This window comes from Salvelinus alpinus, chromosome 20 (assembly GCF_045679555.1).
Source record: "Salvelinus alpinus chromosome 20, SLU_Salpinus.1, whole genome shotgun sequence".
Classification (NCBI taxonomy): Eukaryota; Metazoa; Chordata; class Actinopteri; order Salmoniformes; family Salmonidae; genus Salvelinus; species Salvelinus alpinus.
Window position 1 is genome coordinate 30,568,672 of NC_092105.1, and position 25,384 is coordinate 30,594,055.

Sequence of the window (25,384 nt, forward strand, 5' to 3'; positions counted from 1 at the left end):
AAATAAGGTATTTCTGTTTTATATTTTTAATACATTTGCAAAAATGTCTAAATGTGTTTTCGCTTTGTCATTATGGGGTATTGTATGTAGATTGATGAGGAGAAAAACACATTTAATGAATTTTAGATTAAGACTGTAACGTAACAAAATGTGGAGAAAGTCAAGGGGTCTGTATACTTTCTGATTGCACTCTACGTGTGTGTGTGGTTTGCATGAGGAATGACTGCCTCTCTCTACTCCAGTGTGGCTGTGTGCCAGAGAATGAGCCTTTAGTAACTATAGGGATATTATTTGGCCCACTCTAGGACACGCCTGCCTGTTCTGTTGTGGATGGTTGGAATGAGAAACATTCTACAGCTGGAATTATAGCTTGACTGATTGATGCCACTTTTACGTCCATAAAGACTTATTTATCGGAGCTCCATGGGCCCTGTCCCAGTTGACTGGTGAATGCTACACTACTACAAGCATTTGTCAGAGATATTTACTACAGCTATCTTTCTCTGTGTATGAGAGCACTGAAATCTATATACTAAGCCTTCATTTGTGATTTGCTAGGCTTACTATGCCCGTGATGCCCTGGCCAAAAACCTCTACAGCCGTCTGTTCAGCTGGCTGGTCACCAGGATCAATGAAAGCATCAAGGTAGGGCCTCTCTCCGGTCTCGCTCATGACAGTATATCAGCAAGGTTTGTCCACTATAATTCTACAAGCCCTTGACTATAAAGATGTAAGCCCTTCCAAACTAGATGAAATGATTGTCATTAAGACAGGACTATAATTTTATGTGTATCTTATACTTTCTCTTTCCCTTTATTTCTTCTCTCAGGCTCAAGCAAAAACGCGCCACAAGGTGATGGGCGTCCTGGACATCTATGGTTTTGAAATCTTCGAGGTAAGAGTAATTGCACACGGTAGTGAAAGAGGTCGCCTAAATGAACAGAAATATGTCCAGAAATGACCTCACACCTCCCATCCCCCATGAGCGGAAGCGTCTTGTTTGCCTAAAACAAAGAATTTGTGTGGTTTTGTGACATAATACATTTGACATGAACAACTAGCAACTTAACTTCCACAGTGCCTCTTTAAATTGATCTCTAAGGTGCATGTTCCTAATATTCCTGACTGTTCCCCACTCATTGTGAAGTCGTTTCATTCCTTTCTCCTGAATGTTGTTGTCTGGGCCGACAGGATGGCGTAAGTACACCTGCCGAGGGCGTGCTGAGTGCAGTGTGCATGCTGTGATCTAGCTCAGCCCTTAATCCTAGTCTTAATTCAGATCCTATCTGTAACAGGACTTCCCTTGTGTTTTGGGGGGGATATGAAGGAGTACTGGTGTCTCTCTTAAGGGAAGGAGAGAACATACAATAGCAGAACTATTCTGACGAGTGTATGAATTAGCCTTTTCCCAGATCTGTTAGTGCTGCCTTGCCAACTCCTATGGTCCTCATCAAGCAGAATGTTTGGTATGACAATAACCGTAAGGGTTGGCAAGGCAATGCAAACAGATATGGGACCAGGTTATGTATGAACATCCTCCTTCTGTTGCCATGTGGCTCCTTCTCTTCCTGACCAGAGGCCACCAGCACGTTCTTCATGCCCAGTAGTTATGCTGTTCTAACCCTCAGTAACCTAAGCAAATGGAGTGATATTGTTACCTAACCCAAAGCTGCTGCTGTTGGCCAAGAGTCATGACTGGAAACTAAACTGGTCTTCTTAACTGATAAGAAAGGGGGATAATTTAGAAAATTTAGATATTTTAAATTGTTAATAATCTTTTACATTTTATGCCTGTTCACTGTCTTTGTTCGACACCTTTGAAATGAGCTACTGATAAACAGTGAAGCTTTGCCAGGATTAGTTAACATGCATCCATGATAAGAAACACAGATATGACTTTACTATCAGACAGCTATTTGTCCAAAGACTCTGTCTGTTGGGTTTGTTCAAGAGGGGTTGTAAAGCAATAAGGAGGAATGCCAGTCAAAGAACGTTTTATGCCCTCATTGTCCTGGCTGTATGGTACTGTAACTAGCATTGCCACACATGTATAGTCTGTTCCCACAGTAGTCTGTTTGTTTGAAAAGAGACATATTCTTTGTTAGCGTGACATAACAGTGAAGGAATGGGGATCAAGGAATTTTTGTCTTTTTTGGCATTACCCTAGTGGTATCCAACAAGGGAGCCGCAGGGGGAGAACAGGACCTGGGAGTGACCCGAAAGCTTATTGGAAGGTTGCATGTCAACATAGCAACAGGTGGTGACAGATGGTGGCATTTCACAGTGTCAGACAGGCAAGAGAGGACAGCAGTCAGTGTATTAGAGTTTTCCCCCCAATATGTACTGAATGTGGTGCGATGTGGTACCCTGCTGTGTGCATCTGGAATTGTAAAAATGTTGCCTATTTAGAACATGAGTCTAAATGTTGTCTTTGGGGGTTCTCTACAGGACAACAGCTTTGAACAGTTCATCATCAACTACTGCAATGAGAAACTGCAGCAGATATTCATCGAACTGACGTTACGCGAAGAGCAGGAGGAGTATATCAGAGAGGTAAACTGTGCCCTCGTTCACCTTACTGGGGACAACAAGGGTGTGTTCACTAGGTCATATTGTAGATTTTTTGTGTGAAATCTTTCATAAAGGACAACAAAAATGAGTGTTTCTTATTGGGACAAATCGTGGTAGTCCCTCCCTGTTTCAGTGTGTTTTCTTCCCTTTGGTGCTTAATGAACTCAACCCAGTCGTTGCACTCTAATGGCATGCACTCAGAGGAGAGCGTTGCCCCATAAAGCCATCCATCTCTCACTGTTCACCCCCAGCCTGTCAGCCTCTTTGTGCCCCCCTGACACCTAGTCTACATTCCACACATTGACAGGCCAATTTGTAGTGTGAACCTGGCTTGTCATGCAGTGTTTGGGTAGGTCTGGGTTGTGATATTGTCCTTGCCAATATCAGTCTTTCACCTTTTGCTTTCCCTGTTTTCTCTTTGTCTCTGTCTTGCTCTTTCACTCCTTCCTATTCTGTCTATTTTGTCCTAAATTTCCTATTGTCCATCTCTATCTTTCTAGTCCCCTCTTTCCATCCCCATTCCTTGCCCTCACCCTTCTCTCCTGCTCTTTTCACCATCTTGCCCTTTCCTTCTTCTCTCGCTCTTTCTCTCTTTCTCTCTCTTTCTCTCTTTCTTTCTCTCTTTCTCTCTCTCTCTCTCTCTCTCTTCCCCCCCTCCTTTGTGGGCTTTATGGACGGAATTGATCCTTCACTCCAGCAGGGGTAAACACACTTCTCCCCCTGGGGCTCAGGCCTCTGTTTGCTTTCAGAGCTCTGAGTATGTGAGTGCTGCTCCCTTGACCTCCCTTCCATTATATTCCACTGCCTGGCCTCCCTCCAGACCAGTGCATGGGAAAATACTACACTGTGGGAGACAGGAGGGGACAGGGGGCAGGACAGTGGGGACCACTGACCAATCAGGATGCGGAGTCCACATCCCCAAATGGCTAACCCAGCCAGCTCCTTTCCTCTCCCCCAAACCTGGACTCCCTGTTTCTGTCACACAGACCAAGTCAGCCAGAACCACCAGTTTCCAGCCCCAACATGACGTAAAGCTCCAAAGCCTAATCCAAGGCCTATGGTTCGACACCATTTGTAGTCTTGAGTCTTGTGCTCTTATTGAATTGTATATACATTGAATAGAAAATCTATTATAAGGACTGTTACTGTATAAGGCCCAACCAAGCTGCAGCTGTGTCAGCCCATGAAAACAGAAGATCTATAGAAAAGGTAAATTGTCTAACTCTGACTGAATAGCTTTGGTCAGTCAGACCAGGCAGACGTTTTAGAGGCTATCAGACAGATAGCGAACTGCTTAAACAGTTCTCATTCCTTAATCTCTTGACTTCATGGCCCATTGGTTAGTTGTCTGTCTGAGATTATAGAAGGTCAGTGACTTTCTCTTAAACCACTCAGGTCTGTATAAGTAAGTCTAGATGAGGTCAGGATTACGCTACAGGACAACGCTTTCTTGGCAGAAGTGAAAGTTTGTGGAAAAAGTGAATAGTGACCCCTCTTTAACCTCTTGACATCTGTTCTTGTTTGTGACAGGACATTGAATGGACCAACATAGAGTATTTCAACAACGCCGTTATCTGTGACCTCATCGAGAATGTAAGTAGGTCTCCCTTAATGTCATCTGATTCTTGTAAAGCAAAAAATAAAATAAAAGATTTCCCATGTCTTATTGCTATTGACAGGACATGACCACCCTAAAGATAACTTTGTGCTTTTTTCACAGTTAACTCTGTTGTTTAGAATATTTACATTACTGTATCTTGAATTTAGAATTTCTTATGAAGAACCTCTCTAAGAAACCTCTCCTCCGCCTCTGTCTAGAAACAGAATGGTATCTTAACCATGCTGAATAGACCGTTGTTAAAAATAATTGTAAAATCCTTAGTTGAGAATTACCTGTTTAATGTCTTAAGAAAGTATTTCTAAGAATGTCCCCTCTCTTTATTCTAGAACCAGAATGGAATCTTGGCCATGTTGGATGAGGAGTGCCTGCGGCCAGGCACAGTGACTGACGACACCTTCCTAGACAAGCTGAACACCATCTGTGCTGAGCACCAGCACTTCGAGAGCCGCCTCAACAAGAACTCCAAGTTCCTGACAGACCACAGCCTGCCACACAGCTGCTTCCGCATCCAACACTATGCTGGGAAGGTACAGAGGAGGAACACACACACCTTGCATATCATCAAATACTTGATTGAGCTTGCCTGGCACAATGCAACCAATTGAATAGAAAGTGCAAAGATCACACAACTGTCACTCAAAGTATTTGAAAGAAAACCAATACTATTTAAACCCAGGTCTGCAACATCTTCAAAAATGATGGGAATGGGACAACATGGTATACATGTCATCACTGGCCAGGTGTTGAGACAGGATAAATACTGATTATAGTCACCATAGCAGAGCAGAGCGTGCAGATTTGGGTTAAGTGCATTACCTGGAGTGTGTCACATGCAGTGAAAAAAATATCGCTATTGCATGGGATTTCCTTGACACATGATGGGATCAGAATAGCCAAGAATATCTTCAGCTTTAAAGATTCTCTGGGTTAATAGATTTATAATCCCCGTTTGGTCAACATGCACCACGGACAGTGATGCATTTTTATGAATCAATCCACAGCAAACATTTCCTCAGGATGAGTTTAGGGTTGACAATAATACACTAGTATGACAACTACTACTACAAAAACATGACGTACATGGGCACACACTTTTACTGGATTCAGAAAAATGACAAGAAAGAAGTTGTCTTAACAGAAGTACATTTTTATAGTTTAAGGACGACAACAGCTATGTTTTGTGTGTTGTATCTGACTGTGTTAATCTGTTCATGTGTCATCTTTTGTGTAGGTGCTGTACCGTGTGGAGGGCTTTGTAGACAAGAACAATGACCTGCTGTACAGAGACCTGTCCCAGGCCATGTACAAGGCCACCCACAGCCTGATGAGACAGCTGTTTCCTGAGGGAAACCCTGCTAAGGTCAACCTGAAGAGACCCCCCACTGCAGGCTTCCAGTTCAAGGCCTCTGTAGGGGTACTCATGAAGAACCTGCAGACCAAAAACCCCAACTACATCAGGTAAGCTACCATTCACTCTGAGGATCATGTATTCTAAAGGATCATTATTTCACCACTTTTTCTCCCCAATTTTCGTTGTATCCAATTGGTAGTTATAATCTTGTCCCATCGCTGTAACACCCTTACGAACTCGGGAGAGGCGACGGTCAAGAGCTGTGCGTCCTCCCAAACACGACCCCGCCAAGACGCACTGCTTCTTTGACACAATGCCCGCTTAACCCAGAAGCCACTGTGTTGGAGGAAACACCGTACACCTGGCGGTCGTGTCAGCGTGCATGCGCACGGCCCGCCACGGGAGTCGCTAGAGCACATTGGGACAAGGACATCCCGGCCGGCCAAACCCTCTCCTAACCTGGACAACGCTTGTGCACCGCCTGCAATGCAGCCCGGGATCGAACCAGGATCTGTAGTGACATACAGTTGAAATCGGAAGTTTACATACACCTAAGCCAAATACATTTAAACTCAGTTTTTCACAATTCCTGACATTTAATCCTAGTAAAAATTCCCTGTCTTAGGTCAGTTAGGATCACCACTTTATTTTAAGAATGTGAAATGTCAGAATAATAGTAGATTTATTTCAGCTTTTATTTCTTTCATCACATTCCCAGTGGGTCAGAAGTTTACATACACTCAATTAGTATTTGGTAGCATTGCCTTTAAATTGCTTAACTTGGGTCAAACGTTTCGGGTAGCCTTCCACAAGCTTCCCACAATAAGTTGGGTGAATTTTGGCCCATTCCTCCTAACAGAGCTGGTGTAACTGAGTCAGGTTTGTAGGCCTCCTTGCTCGCACACACTTTTTCTATAGGATTTAGGTCAGGGCTTTGTGATGGCCACTCCAATACCTTGACTTTGTTGTCCTTAAGCCATTTTGCCACAACTTTGGAAGTATGCTTGGGGTCATTGTCCACTTGGAAGACCCATTTTCGACCAAGCTTTAACTTCCTGACTGAAGTCTTGAGATGTTGCTTCAATATATCCACACAATTTTCCTCCCCTCATGATGCCATCTATTTTGTGAAGTGCACCAGTTCCTCCTGCAGCAAAGCACACCCACAACATGATGCTGCCACACTCGTGCTTCACGGTTGGGATGGTGATCTTCAGCTTGCAAGCCTCCCCCTTTTTCCTCCAAACATAACGATGGTCATTATGGCCAAACAGTTCTATTTTTGTTTCATCAGACCAGAGGACATTTCTCCAAAAAGTACAATCTTTGTCCCCAGTGCAGTTGCAGTTGCAAATCGTAGTCTGGCTTTTTTATGGCGGTTTTGGAGCAGTGGCTTCTTCCTTGCTGAGCGGCCTCTTAGGTTATGTAGATAGGACTCGTGTTACTGTGGATATAGATACTTTTGTACCTGTTTCCTCCATCTTCACAAGATCCTTTGCTGTTGTTCTGGGATTGATTTGCACTTTTCGCACCGAAGTACGTTCATCTCTAGGAGACAGAACGCGTCTCCTTCCTGAGCGGTATGACGGCTGCATGGTCTCATGGTGTTTATATTTGCGTACTATTGATTGTATAGATGAACTTGGTACCTTCAGGCGTTTGGAAATTGCTCCCAAGGATGAACCAGACTTGTGGAGGTCTACTATTTTTTTTTCTGAGGTCTGGGCTGATTTCTTTTGATTTCACCATGATGTCAAACAAAGAGGCACTGCGTTTGAAGGTAGACCTTGAAATACATCCACAGGTACACCTCCAATTGACTCAAATTATGTCAATTAGCCTATCAGAAGCTTCTAAAGCCATGACGTCATTTTCGGGAATTTTCCAAGCTGTTTAAAGGCACAGTCAAATGAGTGTATGTAGACTTCTGACCCACTGGAATTGTGATACAGTGAGTTATAAGTGAAATAATCTGTCTGTTAACAATTGTTGGAAAAATTACTTGTCATGCACAAAGTAGATGTCCTAACTGACTTGCCAAAACTATAGTTTGTTAACCAGAAGTTTGTGGAGTGGTTGAAAAACGAGTTTTAATGACTCCAACCTAAGTGTATGTAAACTTCCGACTTCAACTGTAGCGAACACTGCAATGCAGTGCCTTAGACCGCTGTGCCACTCGGGGTTTCCTGAGTTGTCTCAACTCTGATCCACTGATTACCTTTGTGTGACCATGCATGTCCATGCCTTAGTGTCTGTCTGTTTTCCTCAGGTGCATCAAGCCCAACGATAAGAAGGTAGCCCACATCTTCACCGACTCGCTGGTGTGTCATCAGGTGCGTTACCTGGGCCTGGTGGAGAATGTGCGCGTGAGGAGGGCTGGCTACGCCTTCCGCCAGCCCTACGAGTCCTGTCTGGAACGATACAAGATGCTCTGCAAGAAGACCTGGCCCCAGTGGAGAGGACCCGCCAGGTAGGACCTCTGCTCTGCCTGAACAGAAATGCTGTATTTATTATCTGCCTGTTCAGAATATTGTATTTACCATATGATAAACCTAGAGCAAATATATTTACCTCACTCTTCCTCATTCAAATCAAGGAAATAACACCCTTTTTTAATCAGCAGTTGTCACAAAGTGATATTACAATATCGTCTCCCACGTTCAGCAGAATGCTGTGAAATTACAGCGTACAGTACTAACGACAGGATAATGTAGTAACAGCAGTAGTCATCCATAGATGATTTGCCCACACATATCCCACCATGATACGGCTACGTCAACAAGCTGTGTTGGGGTGGCTAGATCTTGTAGTGATCTGCTTGCTCTGTGAGACAAACAGTCAAACCAGGGTTCCTTTACGCTGCCCTGGGCATTTTGAGGCTGTTGGTCCTTATCTGTGATGCTGTCATGTTACATTCACTGACAAGTGAGATGGTGTTCGAGACTATTCGAGACTCCATTCGAGACTATCCTATCAACGGGACATGAAGATCTGTCATTCTATGTTTCTCGAAGTCGTGGATGAGCAAGGACATGGATAATATACATCTCAGTTTTTTTTCACCATGTATCGTCAAGACTGGACTGTAGCATCGGGTAAGACAAAGGAGGGAGGGGTGTGTCTTTGTAAACAACAGCTTGTGTGCTATCTCTGTTAGAATACCACATGATAAGCTGCAGACCATAATGTTAACCAAGAGTTTTCATCTATATTTTTCGTAGCTGTCTATTTACCACAACAAACTAATGCTTGCACGAAGACCTCACTCAATGAGTGCGTCGCTTCTCGTGGACGGTGATTTTATTGCAAGGAAACTGCATTATCTCATTTTTACCAGCATGTCACCTGTGTAACTAGAGGTGACAAAACTCTATCACTTTTACTTCACACACAGAAATGCATACAAGGCTCTCCCTCGCCCTCCTTTTGGCAAATCTGACCATGACTCTATCCTCCTAATTTCTGCTTAAAGCAAAAACTCAAACAGGAAGTACCGGTGACGCGCTCAATACGGAAGTGGTCTGATGAAGCAGATGCTAAGCTACAGAACTGTTTCGCTAGCGCAGACTAGAATATGTTTCGGGATTCATCTGATAACATTGAGCAGTTTACCACATCAGTAACCGGCTTCATTAATAAGTGAATTGACAACATCGTACATACATATCCCATCCAGAAGCCATGGATTACAGGCAACAAATGCACTAAGCTAAAGGCTAGAGCTGCCGCTTTCAAGGAGAGGGACACTAATTCGTACGCTTATAAGAAATCCCACTACGACCTCCAAGCCATCCAACAGGCAAAGCGGCAATACAGGACTAAGATCAAATCCAACTACGCCGGCTCTGATGCTCGTCGGATTTGGCAGGGTTTACAAACTATCACGGATTGCAAAGGGAAACCCAGCCACGAGCTGCCCAGTGATGCGAGTAAGGCTGTTGCGGTGACCTTATTACTACCACACCAGTAGTCATGAGTCATGACCGCAGTCAAATTCCATGTGACCGCTGAGTCACACTAATCTCCTTTTGTGCACTCTGGACACGGGTTGGTAGTACCCAACTCACTAACGAGCGCCTAGTGGCCTGGTACTCAGAGCTCTATTGTCCCTCTAACCACTCTGATATCAATGCAAATGCAATCGAAAATCATATCAAACACTTCAAATCAAATCAAATCAAATTTTATTAGTCACATACACATGGTTAGCAGATGTTAATGCGAGTGTAGCGAAATGCTTGTGCTTCTAGTTCCGACAATGCAGTAATAACCAACAAGTAATCTAACCTAACAATTCCACAACTACTACCTTACACACACACACAAGTGTAAAGGGATAAAGAATATGTACATAAAGATATATGAATGAGTGGTGGTACAGAACGGCATGGCAGATGCAGTAGATGGTATAGAGTACGGTATATACATATGAGATGAGTACTGTAGGGTATGTAAACATAAAGTGGCATAGTTTAAAGTGGCTAGTGGTACATGTATTACATAAAGATGGCAAGATGCAGTAGATGATATAGAGTACAGTATATACATATGAGATGGGTAATGTAGGGTATGTAAACATTATATTAAGTGGCATTGTTTAAAGTGGCTAGTGGTACATTTTTACATAATTTCCATCAATTCCCATTTTTAAAGTGGCTGGAGTTGAGTCAGTATGTTGGCAGCGGCCGCTAAATGTTAGTGGTGGCTGTTTAACAGTCTGATGGCCTTGAGATAGAAGCTGTTTTTCAGTCTCTCGGTCCCTGCTTTGATGCACCTGTACTGACCTCGCCTTCTGGATGATAGCGGGGTGAACAGGCAGTGGCTTGGGTGGTTGTTGTCCTTGATGATCTTTATGGCCTTCCTGTGACATCGGGTGGTGTAGGTGTCCTGGAGGGCAGGTAGTTTGCCCCCGGTGGTGCGTTCTGCAGACCTCACTACCCTCTGGAGAGCCTTACGGTTGTGGGCGGAGCAGTTGCCGTACCAGGCGGTGATACAGCCCGACAGGATGCTCTCGATTGTGCATCTGTAGAAGTTTGTGAGTGCTTTTGGTGACAAGCCGAATTTCTTCAGCCTCCTGAGGTTGAAGAGGCGCTGCTGCGCCTTCTTCACAACGCTGTCTGTGTGGGTGGACCAATTCAGTTTGTCCGTGATGTGTACACCGAGGAACTTAAAACTTTCCACCTTCTCCACTACTGACCCGTCGATGTGGATAGGGGGGTGCTCCCTCTGCTGTTTCCTGAAGTCCACAATCATCTCCTTTGTTTTGTTGACGTTGAGTGTGAGGTTATTTTCCTGACACCACACTCCGAGGGCCCTCACCTCCTCCCTGTAGGCCGTCTCGTCGTTGTTGGTAATCAAGCCTACCACTGTAGTGTCATCCGCAAACTTGATGATTGAGTTGGAGGCGTGCATGGCCACGCAGTCGTGGGTGAACAGGGAGTACAGGAGAGGGCTCAGAACGCACCCTTGTGGGGCCCCAGTGTTGAGGATCAGCGGGGTGGAGATGTTGTTACCTACCCTCACCACCTGGGGGCGGCCCGTCAGGAAGTCCAGGACCCAGTTGCACAGGGCGGGGTCGAGACCCAGGGTCTCGAGCTTGATGACGAGTTTGGAGGGTACTATGGTGTTAAATGCTGAGCTGTAATCGATAAACAGCATTCTCACATGGGTATTCCTCTTGTCCAGATGGGTTAGGGCAGTGTGCAGTGTGGTTGCGATTGCGTCGTCTGTGGACCTATTGGGTCGGTAAGCAAATTGGAGTGGGTCTAGGGTGTCCGGTAGGGTGGAGGTGATATGGTCCTTGACTAGTCTCTCAAAGCACTTCATGATGACGGAAGTGAGTGCTACGGGGCGGTAGTCGTTTAGCTCAGTTACCTTAGCTTTCTTGGGAACAGGAACAATGGTGGCCCTCTTGAAGCATGTGGGAACAGCAGACTGGGATAAGGATTGATTGAATATGTCCGTAAACACACCAGCCAGCTGGTCTGCGCATGCTCTGAGGACGCGGCTGGGAATGCCGTCTGGGCCTGCAGCCTTGCGAGGGTTAACACGTTTAAATGTTTTACTCACCTCGGCTGCAGTGAAGGAGAGCCCGCAGGTTTTGGTAGGGGGCCGTGTCAGTGGCACTGTATTGTCCTCAAAGCGGGCAAAAAAGTTGTTTAGCCTGTCTGGGAGCAAGACATCCTGGTCCGCGACGGGGCTGGTTTTCTTTTTGTAATCCGTGATTGACTGTAGACCCTGCCACATACCTCTTGTGTCTGAGCTGTTGAATTGCGACTCGATTTTGTCTCTGTACTGGGACTTAGCCTGTTTGATTGCCTTGCGGAGAGAATAGCTACACTGTTTGTATTCGGTCATGCTTCCGGTCACCTTGCCCCGGTTAAAAGCAGTGGTTCGCGCTTTCAGTTTCACGCGAATGCTGCCGTCAATCCACGGTTTCTGGTTTGGGAATGTTTTAATCGTTGCTGTGGGTACGACATCGTCAATGCACTTCCTAATGAACTCGCTCACCGAATCAGCATATTCGTCAATATTGTTGTTGGACGCAATGCGGAACATATTCCAATCCGCGTGATCGAAGCAGTCTTGAAGCGTGGATTCAGATTGGTCGGACCAGCGTTGAACAGACCTGAGCGCGGGAGCTTGTTGTTTGAGTTTCTGTTTGTAGGCTGGAATCAACAAAATGGAGTCGTGGTCAGCTTTTCCGAAAGGGGGGCGGGGGAGGGCCTTATATGCGTCGCGGAAATTAGTATAACAATGATCTAGGGTTTTTCCAGCCCTGGTAGCACAATCGATATGCTGATAGAATTTAGGGAGTTTTGTTTTTAGATTAGCCTTGTTAAAATCCCCAGCTACGATGAATGCAGCCTCAGGGTGTGTGGTTTCCAGTTTACAAAGAGTCAGATAAAGTTCGTTCAGGGCCATCGATGTGTCTGCTTGGGGGGGAATATATACGGCTGTGATTATGATTGAAGAGAATTCCCTTGGTAGATAATGCGGTCGACATTTGATTGTGAGGAGTTCTAGATCAGGTGAACAGAATGACTTGAGTTCCTGTGTGTTGTTATGATGATCACACCACTTCTCGTTAATCATAAGGCATACCCCCCCGCCCCTCTTCTTACCGGAAAGATGTTTGTTTCTGTCGGCGCGATGCATGAAGAAACCAGCTGGCTGCACCGACTCCGTTAGCGTCCCTTGAGTTAGCCATGTTTCCGTGAAGCAGAGCACGTTGCAATCCCTGATGTCTCTCTGGAATGCTACCCGTGCTCGGATTTCATCAACCTTATTGTCAAGAGACTGGACATTGGCGAGTAGTATGCTAGGGAGTGGAGCGCGATGTGCCCGTCTCCGAAGCCTGACCACGAGACCGCCTCGTTTGCCCCTTTTTCGGCGTCGCACAGGGTCGCCGGCTGGGATCAGATCCATTGTATTGGGTGGAAGGCAAAACACTGGATCCGTTTCGGGAAAGTCATATTCCTGGTAGGAACGATGATGAGTTGACGTTAATCGTATATTCAGTAGTTCCTCCCGACTGTATGTAATGAAACCTAAGATTACCTGGGGTACCGATGTAAGAAATAACACATAAAAAAACAAAATACTGCATATTTTCCAAGGAACGCGAAGCGAGGCGGCCATCTCTTTTCTCATGAAAAGAGTGTCATGCTTTTAAAACTAACCATTAAGGTACATTTTTTGAACTCACTGTGATGATCAATTTGAAGAAAAGTTTATCAACAGGTTGAAACTGAGTGGAAAACATGGTCATTGTGCATTTTGTTACAAAGCCAAACAATGAAATGGACAGCACTTTCTAAGGTGATGATTAATTCAAAGCATTTAAGACGTTGCACGTAGAACACCCATATGCATATTACAGCTTATGGATAGGCACATATATGAGCCCAAGCCCTTCTTTTTCAAATAGTAAATAACCTATAGTCGCATCATGCAGCCCATATACATTTTGATTTCTAAGACATTGTAAGGTTTATCATTCACAACTGAATGAGTCAAATAACTCTAAATTTAGTGTATAGGACCTGTTTCAAATTATCACTTTTACACTCAATATAGGAACTTCATATGTGCACTCGCTCTGGAATGGGAAAAATATCCTTTATTTTTTTCAGCTAAGTTCAATTATAGTATTCTTACTATGAAATCATATAATATAAAATAATGGTATGAGACTTAGTGGTTTGTCCTTTAAAAGTTGCAGCGTACTGCGGTGCAGCTTGCATGGTGCCGCAGAATTCAATGGCACGTTATTTAAGTTTAACCACGGGTACCATTTAATGCTAGTTAGTGCTAGTTTGACCACCAGAGGGCATCTTTGAGAAGCATTTGATAGCCTTCAATAGCGGCTGTACTAGAGAATTGAATACCTTTTTTTGTAAGAACATAGTATATGAGACTGATTTTAAGAAAAGTTTCTATTCCAAGAAAAATGATAAGCCCTCTGGGTTTCCGTTAGAATGGAACGGAAAATATGGTTACACTATGAGCATAACATTTCTACACCCTAATTTTCTAATTCTAGTCTAACTAATACCCAAATGGAGATTCAGTGAAAATAAAAAAATCTCATTGAATTATCAAGACCAGTCCCCGTGCTTGTCTCAGAGCAGCGTGAAACTGTGCTAAAATAGTTGTAGGCTATTGCTTCAAATCCTATTGCTTCTAACTTCAATATGCTCTTTAAATAAATAACACCTACACCACTTTAAACAGCACATTACTCAACACTAGTGAGACTCATGTCCCCTACGGTAGGCCCACAGTATATCTAAACATATGGCATGACTCTGCCAATAATTACATATAGAGGATTGGAGGATATGTCTGTAATTCAGTGATATTTATTCCATAGTAATTCATTATGGATCCATAACTAAATTAACATCAGCATTTTGAAAGAGTATTTTTATTATTATTTTATTAACGAAAGCATAAACATGCCATTATTAGTTACATTGTTTTAGTTTGAACATGCAAATTGGCACTAAGACCAGAACAGCGGGAACGTTTCTCTAGTCAGCTCCATTATTAGTGCAATGCCCCTTAAAGTGTTGTCCACCCCTCCTCCTCCCTTCCCCATGGACTAGGGCGCTCTTCTGTGCGTGGCTCTGCGGCCCATCCCATGCCCCCTGTCCTCGTGCCTTGAACCTCGCGCACTTTCAGTGGATTCAGCTGGAGAACTGCAAGGCAATCCCATTGTGCGCCACTTGGGAGCAATGACCAATATACAGTGGGGCAAAAAAGTATTTAGTCAGCCACCAATTGTGCAACAGACAAAATGAGGAAAAAAAATCCAGAAAATCACATTGTAGGATTTTTTATGAATTTATTTGCAAATTATGGTGGAAAATAAGTATTTGGTCACCTACAAACAAGCAAGATTTCTGGCTCTCACAGACCTGTAACTTCTTTAAGAGGCTCCTCTGTCCTCCACTCGTTACCTGTATTAATGGCACCTGTTTGAACTTGTTATCAGTATAAAAGACACCTGTCCACAACCTCAAACAGTCACATTCCAAACTCCACTATGGCCAAGACCAAAGAGCTGTCAAAGGACACCAGAAACAAAATTGTAGACCTGCACCAGGCTGGGAAGACTGAATCTGCAATAGGTAAGCAGCTTGGTTTGAAGAAATCAACTGTGGGAACAATTATTAGGAAATGGAAGACATACAAGACCACTGATAATCTCCCTCGATCTGGGGCTCCACGCAAGATCTCACCCCGTGGGGTCAAAATGATCACAAGAACGGTGAGCAAAAATCCCAGAACCACACGGGGGGACCTAGTGAATGACCTGCAGAGAGCTGGGACCAAAGTAACAAAGCCTACCATCAGTAACACACTACGCCGCCAGGGACTCAAATCCTGCAGTGCCAGACGTGTCCCCCTGTTTAAGCCAGTACATGTCCAGGCTCGTCTGAAGTTTGCTAGAGAGCATTTGGATGATCCAGAAGAAGATTGGGAGAATGTCATATGGTCAGATGAAACCAAAATATAACTTTTTGGTAAAAACTCAACTCGTCGTGTTTTGAGGACAAAGAATGCTGAGTTGCATCTAAAGAACACTATACCTACTGTGAAGCATCGGGGTGGAAACATCATGCTTTGGGGCTGTTTTTCTGCAAAGGGACCAGGATGACTGATCCGTGTAAAGGAAAGAATGAATGGGTCCATGTATCGTGAGATTGAGTGAAAACCTCCTTCCATCAGCAAGGGCATTGAAGATGAAACGTGGCTGGGTCTTTCAGCATGACAATGATCCCAAACACACCGCCCGGGCAACGAAGGAGTGGCTTCGTAAGAAGCATTTCAATGTCCTGGAGTGGCCTAGCCAGTCTCCAGATCTCAACCCCATAGAAAATCTTTGGAGGGAGTTGAAAGTCCGTGTTGCCCAGCAACAGCTGGCGATAACGATGTACCAAGTCTGGTACCAGTACCAAGTCTTTTGCAGTTATGTTAGCACAGCTGGATACTGTTGTTCTGATTAAAAAGGCAATAAAACTCTAACTTTCTTCTGAAACTCGTCAGTCTATTCTTGTTCTGAGAAATGAAGGCTATTCCATGCGAGAAATTACCAAGAAACTGAAGCGGCGACTCCAGGATTCTTATTTTTCTATTATTTTTCTCTCTGCGTTGTTGGGAAGGGCCAGTAAGTAAGCATTTCACTGTTTAGTCTACACCTGTTGTTTACGAAGCATGTGCTGTAAGTCGCTCTGGATAAGTGTCTGCTAAATTACTTAAATGTATTTAAAGGTATAACATCGATTCATATCTGATGTGGATTATATAAACAACAGCATGTGTGTGTGCCTACTATCCTTCTTATAAGGTGTGTAAGTGGTTCATGAGGTTACATGTTCATCCCACATGTTATTTGGTGAATGCACCAATTTGTAAGTCGCTCTGGATAAGAGCGTCTGCTAAATGACTTAAATGTAAATGTAAATGTAGATATGGACTTTTATCATCTTAGAATGGCATTCTTTCTGAGAGTCTGCCAGTCTCTCCCTGCCTTAATTCATCTACTTCGTCCTCTCTGTGTCTCTCTCTCTCTCTGTGTCTCTCTCCGTCTGTCCATTTTTCTTATTCCCCTATCGTTTGTCCTTTCCCCTTCATCTGAACTATTCCCATCTTGTCCCTTTAATCATGTACATGTCAAAGTCCCACCATGTCTAATTAGTTAAGAGAAGGGTCGTAACAAAATTGTAGAAGAATTGTACCTCTGTCTCCTGTAGGGACGGAGTGGTGGTGCTGCTGACAGATTGTTCTGTTCCAACTGAGGAGTTTGCCTACGGACGCTCCAAGATCTTCATCAGGAACCCCAGAACGGTAGAATAACATAACATTGCATAAGCATGCACAGTTGACCTGGAACCTGTCACTGTCTCTGATATTATAAATGGTACTACTTGATGTTTTTTTTACATTAGGTTTAGGAGGGAGGAGGGTTACTGCCAAGGATGTGACACAACTTTGAAAAAAGCAGCATGCTCTGTTATGGAAGTCGTAGATTTAGCCATAGATCATAGATGTGAGGATTTTTGGATGTTTATTTATTTTATTTCACCTTTATTTAACCAGGTAAGCTAGTTGAGAACAAGTTCTCATTTGCAACTGCGACCTGGCCAAGATAAAGCAAAGCAGTTCGACACATACAACAACAGAGTTACACATGGAATAAACAAACATACAATCAATAATACAGTAGAAAAATCTATATACAGCATGTGCAAATGAGGTAGGATAAGAGAGGTAAGGCAATAAATAGGCCATGGTGGCAAAGTAATTACAATATAGCAATTAAACACTGGAATGGTAGGATGTGCAGAAGATGAATGTGCCAGTTGTGATACTGGGGTGCAAAGGAGCAAGATAAATAAATACAGTATGGGGATGAGGTAGATTGGATGGGCTATTTACAGATAAACTATGTACAGGTGCAGTAATCTGTGAGCTGCTCTGACAGCTGGTGCTTAAAGCTAGTGAGGGAGGTAAGAGTCTCCAGCTTCAGAGATTTTTGCAGTTCGTTCCAGTCATTGGCAGCAGAGAACTGGAAGGAGAGGCGGCCAAAGGAAGATTTGGCTTTGGGGGTAACCAGTGAGATATACCTGCTGGAGCGCGTGCTACGGGTGGGTGCTGCTATGGTGACTAGTGAGCTGAGATAAGGCGGGGCTTTACCTAGCAGAGACTTGTAGATGACCTGGAGCCAGTGGGTTTGGCAACGAGTATGAAGCGAGGGCCAGCCAATGAGAGGCTTTTTTGTAAATGACATCGTCGAGGATCGGTAGTATGGTCAGTTTTACGAGGGTATGTTTGGCAGCATGAGTGAAGGAGGCTTTGTTGCGAAATAGGAAGCCAATTCTAGATTTAATTTTGGATTGGAGATGTTTGATGTGAGTCTGGAAGGAGAGTTTACAGTCTAACCAGACACCTAGGTATTTGTAGTTGTCCACATATTCTAAGTCGGAACCGTCCAGAGTAGTGATGCTGGACGGGTGGGCAGGTGCGTGCAGCGATTGGTTGAAGAGCATACATTTAGTTATACTTGCATTTAAGAGCAGTTGGAGGCCGCGGAAGAAGAGTTGTATGGCATTGAAGCTCGTCTGGAGGTTAGTTAACACAGTGTCCAAAGAAGGGCCAGAGGTATACAGAATGGTGTCGTCTGCGTAGAGGTGGATCAAAGAATCACCAGCAGCGAGAGCGACATCATTGATGTATACAGAGAAGAGAGTCGGCCCGAGAATTGAACCCTGTGGCACCCCCATAGACTGCCAAAGGTCCGGATAACAGGCCCTCCGATTTGACATACTGAACTCTATCGGAGAAGTAGTTGGTGAACCAAGCTAGGCAATCTTATTAGAAACCAAGGCTGTTGAGTCTGCCAATAAGAATGTTGTGATTGACGGAGTCGAAAGCCTTAGCCAGGTCGATGAAGACGGCTGCACAGTAATGTCTCTTATCGATGGCGGTTATGATATCGTTTAGGACCTTGAGCGTGGCTGAGGTGCACCCATGACCAGCTCTGAAACCAGATTGCATAACGGAGAAGGTACGGTGAGATTCGAAATGGTCGGTAATCTGTTTGTTAACTTGGCTTTCAAAGACCTTAGAAAGGCAGGGTAGAATAGATATAGGTCTGTAGCAGTTTGGGTCTAGAGTGTTTCCCCCTTTGAAGAGGGGGATGACCGCGGCTGCTTTCAATCTGTGGGAATCTCAGACGATACGAAAGAGAGGTTGAACAGGCTAGTAATAGGGGTTGCAATAATTTCGGCACATGATTTTAGAAAGAGAGGGTCCAGGTTGTCTAGCCCGGCTGATTTGTAGGGGTCCAGATTTTGCTGCTCTTTCAGAACATCAGCTATCTGGATTTGGGTGAAGGAGGAGTGGGGGAGGTTTGGGTGAGTTGCTGTGGGGAGCGTATGGCTGTTGACCGAGGTAGGGGTAGCCAGGTGGAAAGCATGGCCAGCCGTAGAAAAATGCTTATTGAATTTCTCAATTATTGTGGATTTATCGGTGGTGACAGTGTTTCCTAGCCTCAGTGCAGTGGGCAGCTGGGAGGAGGTGCTCTTATTCTCCATGGACTTTACAGTGTCCCAGAACTTTTTTGAGTTTGTACTACAGGATGCAAATTTCTGTTTGAAAAAGCTAGCCTTAGCTTTCCTAACTGCCTGTGTATATTGGTTCCTAACTTCCCTAAAAAGTTGCATATCACGGGGGCTATTCGATGCTAATGCAGAACGCCACAGGATGTTTTTGTGCTGGTCAAGGGCAGACAGGTCTGGAGTGAACCAAGGGCTATATCTATTCCTAGTTCTACATTTTTTGAATGGAGCATGCTTATTTAAGATGGTGAGGAAGGCACTTTTAAAGAATAACCAGGCATCCTCTACTGACGGGATGAGGTCAATGTCATTCCAGGATACCCCGGCCAGGTCAATTAGAAAGGCCTGTTCGCAGAATTGTTTTGGGGAGCGTTTGACAGTGATGAGGGGTGGTCGTTTGACCGCAGACCCATTACGGATGCAGGCAATGAGGCAGTGATCGCTGAGATCTTGGTTGAAAACAGCAGAGGTGTATTTGGAGGGCGAGTTAGTTAGGATGATATCTATGAGGGTGCCCGTGTTTATGGATTTGGGGTTGTACCTGGTAGGTTCAATGATAATTTGTGTGAGATTGAGGGCATCAAGCTTAGATTGTAGGATGGCCGGGGTGTTAAGCATGTCCCAGTTTAGGTCACCTAGCAGCACGAGCTCAGATGATACACATTGATTGCCCCCCATCAGTCATATACAGTATGTAGTCATATACAGTATGTAGTCATATACAGTATGTAGTCATATACAGTATGTAGTCATATACAGTATGGCTAATCCAGTGGGCTCATGCTCTCATGTTTGACTGCATTAAAAGGCATCTGAGAGCAGGAAGTCATGCTCTGCTGAGGCCCTCTATACTAATTACAACACTTAACCAACATTCTGAGCACACATGGTTTCATTTATCAATTCTAGGGCTTACCTCGTTTAGTTGACTGGTCGATTGTTTGGTCGATAGGCTGTTGGTGGAACAATGGCAAATATATACAAATAAAAAAAATATGGCACACGAGACACCTGTCTGATTCATGCCTGTCTGAGTGGGCTAATCCATTGCGGAGGCTGCGGTGATGGCACACCAGCATCACCAGTAGTACATTTACCGTTAATTACCATAATTTCTAATATACAATGTTTGTTTGGTTATGATAATTTTTGTTCATGCGTTCAATATTTTATTACAGTCTTACTGTTGTCATTGTAGGAGTGGACATGTTGTTTGCAGAGTGCACAATCTAGGCTAAAAAGTTTTGGTTTATTTCATTCCATTTACGAGTTGTCAATTTATTCATTGTCTTTTGTTTGGAGTACTCCTGTCAGTCTTGAGTAAGAACACGCGTCTGATTACGCATAGAAGTAGACCTAGTCTACCTGCCCTACACGCAAATGTAGGCCTATAAATGTGCCCATTTACTCACAATCACTGTGGAGCTTTTCAAAGTAATTTCTTTCTTCGCATCAAACAGCAAGTAAAATAAGTCTGTTTTTACATCCGTTGATAATGACAGTAGTTCCTCAACGTAGCCTATTTGAAATATCTTTCCAATGCTCTACCTTTCGATAACCACAAAAAATGTCATGCTCGGATCCGGTGGAAATGTCATAAAATAGGCCTACCTGATTACTTCTTATCCCTTACACAAATAGCCTACCCCAATGTCTGTCTGTCCAAAGCTCGAGCAAGAGCTTTGGGCGGAACAAGTTGATACAATGTTTTACATTTACATTTACATTTAAGTCATTTAGCAGACGCTCTTATCCAGAGCGACTTACAAATTGGTGCATTCACCTTTTAAGTTCCTGGCAGACAGGCCATGCGTAGCCAATGTGATTCATAGGATATTTATTATTATAGGATATTTTCTACCTGCGTGCTGCAATGTTTTTATCTTTACATATTGGCAATGGCAAAGGAAGGCTCTTTTAGATTTATCTTTTTCATTTATATAACATTTTGATTAACCACATGACATTGATTTTGAAACATGAATACTTTATTGTACAGTACCAGTTGAAAGTTTGGACACCTACTCATTCCAGGGTTTTTCTTTATTTTGACTATTTCTACATTGTAGAATAATAATGAAGACGTCAAAACTATGAAATAACACACATGGAATCATGTAGTAACCTAAAAAGTGTTAAACAAATCAAAATATATTTTATATTTTTGGTTCTTCAAAGTAGCCACCCTTTGCCTTAATGACAGCGTTACACACTCTTGGCATTCTCTCAACCAGCTTCCAGTCGCCTGGAATGCATTTCAATTAACTGGTGTGCCAATCAGTTGCGTTGTGACACGGTAGGGGTGGTATACAGAAGATACCCCTATTTGGTAAAATACCAAATCCATATTATGGCAAGAACAGCTCAAATAAGCAAAGAGAAACGACAGTCCATTACTTTAAGACATGAATGTCAATCAATATGGAACATTTCAAGAACTTTGAACGTTTCTTCAAGTGCAGTCACAAACACCATCAAGCGCTATGATGAAACTGGCTCTCGTGAGGACCGCCACAGGAAAGGAAGACCCAGAGTTACCTCTGCTGCAGAGGATAAGTTCATTAGAGTTACCAGCCTTAGAAATTGCATCCCAAATAAATGCTTCACAGAGTTCAAGTAACAGACACATCTCAACATCAACTGTTCAGAGGAGACTGCATGAATTAGGGCTTCATGGTCGAATTGCTGCAAAGAAACCACTACTAAAGGACACCAATAAGAATAACAGACTTGCTTGGGGCAAGAAACACGAGCAATGGACATTAGACTGGTGGAAATCTGTCCTTTGGCCTGATGAATCCAAATGTGAGATTTTTGGTTCAAACCGCTGTCTTTTTGAGACGCAGAGTAGGTGAACAGATGATCGCATGTGTGGTTCCCACCATGAATAATTGAGGAGGAGGTGTGAGGGTGTTGGGGTGCTTTGCTGGTGACACTGTCTGTGATTTATTTAGATTTCAAGGCACACTTAACCAGCATGGCTACCACAGCATTCTGCAGGAATGCGCCATCCCATCTGGTTTGCGCTTAGTGGGACTATCATTTGTTTTTCAACCAGATAATGACCCAACACACCTCCAGGCTGTGTAAAGGCTATTTGACCAAGAAGGAGAGTGATGGTGTGCTGCATCAGATGACCTGGCCTCCACAATCCCCCCCCCCCACCTAAACCCAATTGAGATGGTTTGGGATGAGTTGGACCTCAGAGTGAAGGAAAAGCAGCCAACAAGTGCTCAGCATATGTGAGAACTCCTTCAAGACTGTTGGAAAAGCATTCCAGGTGAAGCTGGTTGAGAGAATGCAAAGAGTGTGCAAAGGGTGCCTACTTTGTAGATTGTCAAATATAAGATATGTTTTGATTTGTTTAACACTTTTTTTTTTGGTTACTACATGATTCCATATATGTTATTTCATAGTTTTGATGTCTTCACTATTATTCAACAATGTGTAACATGGTAAAAATAAAGTAGGTGTGCCCAAACTTTTGACTGGGAAATGAAATTAAACTGTTCCACAAAAATGTGCATTTGAAAATCATAATTGCGACGCAGATCAGTAAAAACTGTACGATAACATGGCACTCCAAATGGAAAAGGTTGCCGAACGCTGGTGTAGCCTATTACCCGCAACTTCAGGAGCGTGAAGGCAGAATCTGAGAAGCCAGCAGCAGCGAGAGGAGGAGGAGGAGGGTTGGGTCGGGAACAGGTTTTTTTTGTTCTGGTTAGGCTATATTGATTTCTGGCTTACCCTCTTTAGTAATTTGTCTGAATGTATTTTTATTTACAGTGCTTAAAGCATCAGACAAGCTCAGTAGCCTACATATTAGAGGTCGAGATTGATTTTTCAACGCCGATACCAATTATTGGAGGACCAAAAAAGCCTATACCGATTAATCGGCCTTATTTGAAATATTGACAGTTACTGAATGAACAATGAACACTTTTATTTTAACTTAATATAATACCTAAATAACATATATTTAGTCTCAAATAAATAATGAAACATGCTCAATTTGGTTTAAATAATGCCAAAACCTAGTGTTGGAGAAGAAAGTAAAAGTGCAAATGTGCCATGTAAAAAAGCTAACGTTTAAGTTCCTTGCTCAGAACATATGAAAGCTGGTGGTTCAATATTCCCAGGTCTTCAATATTCCCAGTAAAGAAAAATTTGGTTGCAGTTATCATAGGAATTATGAGGCGTCGACTATTTCTCTCTATCATTTGTATTTCATATACCTTTGACTATTGGATGTTCTTATAGGCACTTTAGTACTGCCAGCCTAATCTCAGGAGTTGATAGGCTTGAAGTCATAAACAGCGCTGTGATCAAGCATTGCTAAGAGCTGCTGGTATACGCAGTAAGGTTTGAATGAATGCTTACGAGCCTGCTGCTGCCTACCATCGCTCAGTCAGACTGCTCTATCAAATCATAGACATAATTATAGTATAATAACACACAGAAATACGAGCCTTAGGTCATTAATATGGTTAAATCCGGAAACTATCATTTCGAAAACAAAACGTTTGTTCTTTCAGTGAAATACGGAACCGTTACGTATTTTATCGAACGGGTTTCAACCCTAAGTCTAAATATTGCTGTTACATTGCACAACCTTCAATGTTATGTCATAATTACGTAAAATGTTGGCAAATTAGTTTGCAACGAGCCAGGCGGCCCAAACTGTTGCATATACCCTGACTCTGCGTGCAATGAACGCAAGATACAATGTTGCAAGAGAAGTGACACAGTTTCCCTAGTTAATATTGCCTGCTAACATGAATTTCTTTTAACTAAATATGCAGGTTTAAAAAAATATATACTTCTGTGTATTGATTTTAAGAAAGGCATTGATGTTTGTGGCAGGTACATTCGTGCAACGATTGTGCTTTTTTCGCGAATGTGCCTTTGTTACATCATCACCCGTTTGGCGAATTAGGCTGTGATTCGATGATAAATTAACAGGCACCGCATTGATTATATGCAACGCAGGACAAGCTAATTAACCTAGTAATATCATCGACTATGTGTATAACTAGTGATTATGTGAAGATTGATTGTTTTTTATAAGATAAGTTTAATGCAAGCTAGCAACTTACCTTGGCTCCTTGCTGCACTCGCGTAACAGGTAGTCAGCCTGCCATGCAGTCTCCTCGTGGAATGCAATGTAATCGGCCATGATCAGTGTCCAAAAATGGCAATTACCGATTGTTATGAAAATTTGAAATTGCCCCTAATTAATCGGCCATGCCAATTAATCGGTCGACCTCTACTACATATAGTTGATTTTATTCAAACATATGGTGAGTCTATATAAAAATTTAGACCAAACGATTGGTCGAAAGACCAAACAACTCTATTGACCAATTGTTTTGTCGTGGACAGCCATAATCAATTCTATCCATTCTATGGTGACTCGGCCAGTAGCATGGGAAAAAAGGAACATTTAGGCCTATTTTTCATGGTAGCATGGGCTTTTAAGAACATGCAGTGGTAGGTGCAACAACGAAACCATGTCAGTCCAGGAGCCAGTCTAAACAAAGCTAGTAAAGCCTGATCTCATAGGGTTGTGTCCTTATCCTTGATCTACTGTACCTTCTTACCAGGTTAGCTAAGTATCTCCGACTCTGTTATAGAGTGAAGCTACAGTTCAGTCATGGTGGTGGTAGGATGGTGCCTAGTCAAGGTCACTAAACTCTCACCCGATAGGTCTCTGTCTGCAAAGGTATTTGAGGTGGAGAATGTGTTTGGGCAGCTATAGAAGCCCCTTATCATTCTAAAGATCTTGTGCTGTCTGCAAAACCACACAATAATGTCCCAAAATGACATCCTGTCTCAATGAAAAAGGTTTTCTCATTCCTAAATTGTACAGACTATGCTGGTGTTCTTAGTATTCTAGTAGATGTTCATGTTCCTATCATCTTCTTGATGCCTTCTTCCTGTGTCCCCAGCTGTTCACTCTGGAGGAGAGGAGGAGGGCGTGTCTGGAGGACCTGGCCACCCTGATCCAGAAGATCTACCGGGGGTGGAAGTCTCGTACTCACTTTCTGCTGCTGAAGAAGAGCCAGGTGGTGGTGGCAGCCTGGTACCGCAGATATGCGGTGAGTTAGCTTGTCTCTACTATGCACACACAAACACATACAGAACGTCATGCCGGTTCAAATGTGTAAGATATGAGTGCATCCGTCTGTGGGAGCACAATCTGAACCAAATATA

General features: G+C 43.3%; 1 protein-coding gene across 5 annotated transcripts in view; it reads left to right on the forward strand.

Annotated features, from left to right (window-relative positions):
• Positions 1-25,384, forward strand: part of LOC139546645 (unconventional myosin-Ib-like) — a 144,489-nt gene that overhangs the window by 104,142 nt on the left and 14,963 nt on the right. For all 5 annotated transcript variants that reach the window (XM_071355261.1, XM_071355262.1, XM_071355264.1 and 2 more), the window contains exons 12-20: positions 559-645; positions 830-895; positions 2,449-2,553; positions 4,102-4,164; positions 4,519-4,719; positions 5,424-5,650; positions 7,813-8,013; positions 16,805-16,898; positions 25,120-25,269. In XM_071355261.1, coding sequence (XP_071211362.1) covers positions 559-645; positions 830-895; positions 2,449-2,553; positions 4,102-4,164; positions 4,519-4,719; positions 5,424-5,650; positions 7,813-8,013; positions 16,805-16,898; positions 25,120-25,269 — 1,194 coding nt within the window. The remainder of the gene's footprint in view (positions 1-558; positions 646-829; positions 896-2,448; positions 2,554-4,101; positions 4,165-4,518; positions 4,720-5,423; positions 5,651-7,812; positions 8,014-16,804; positions 16,899-25,119; positions 25,270-25,384) is intronic.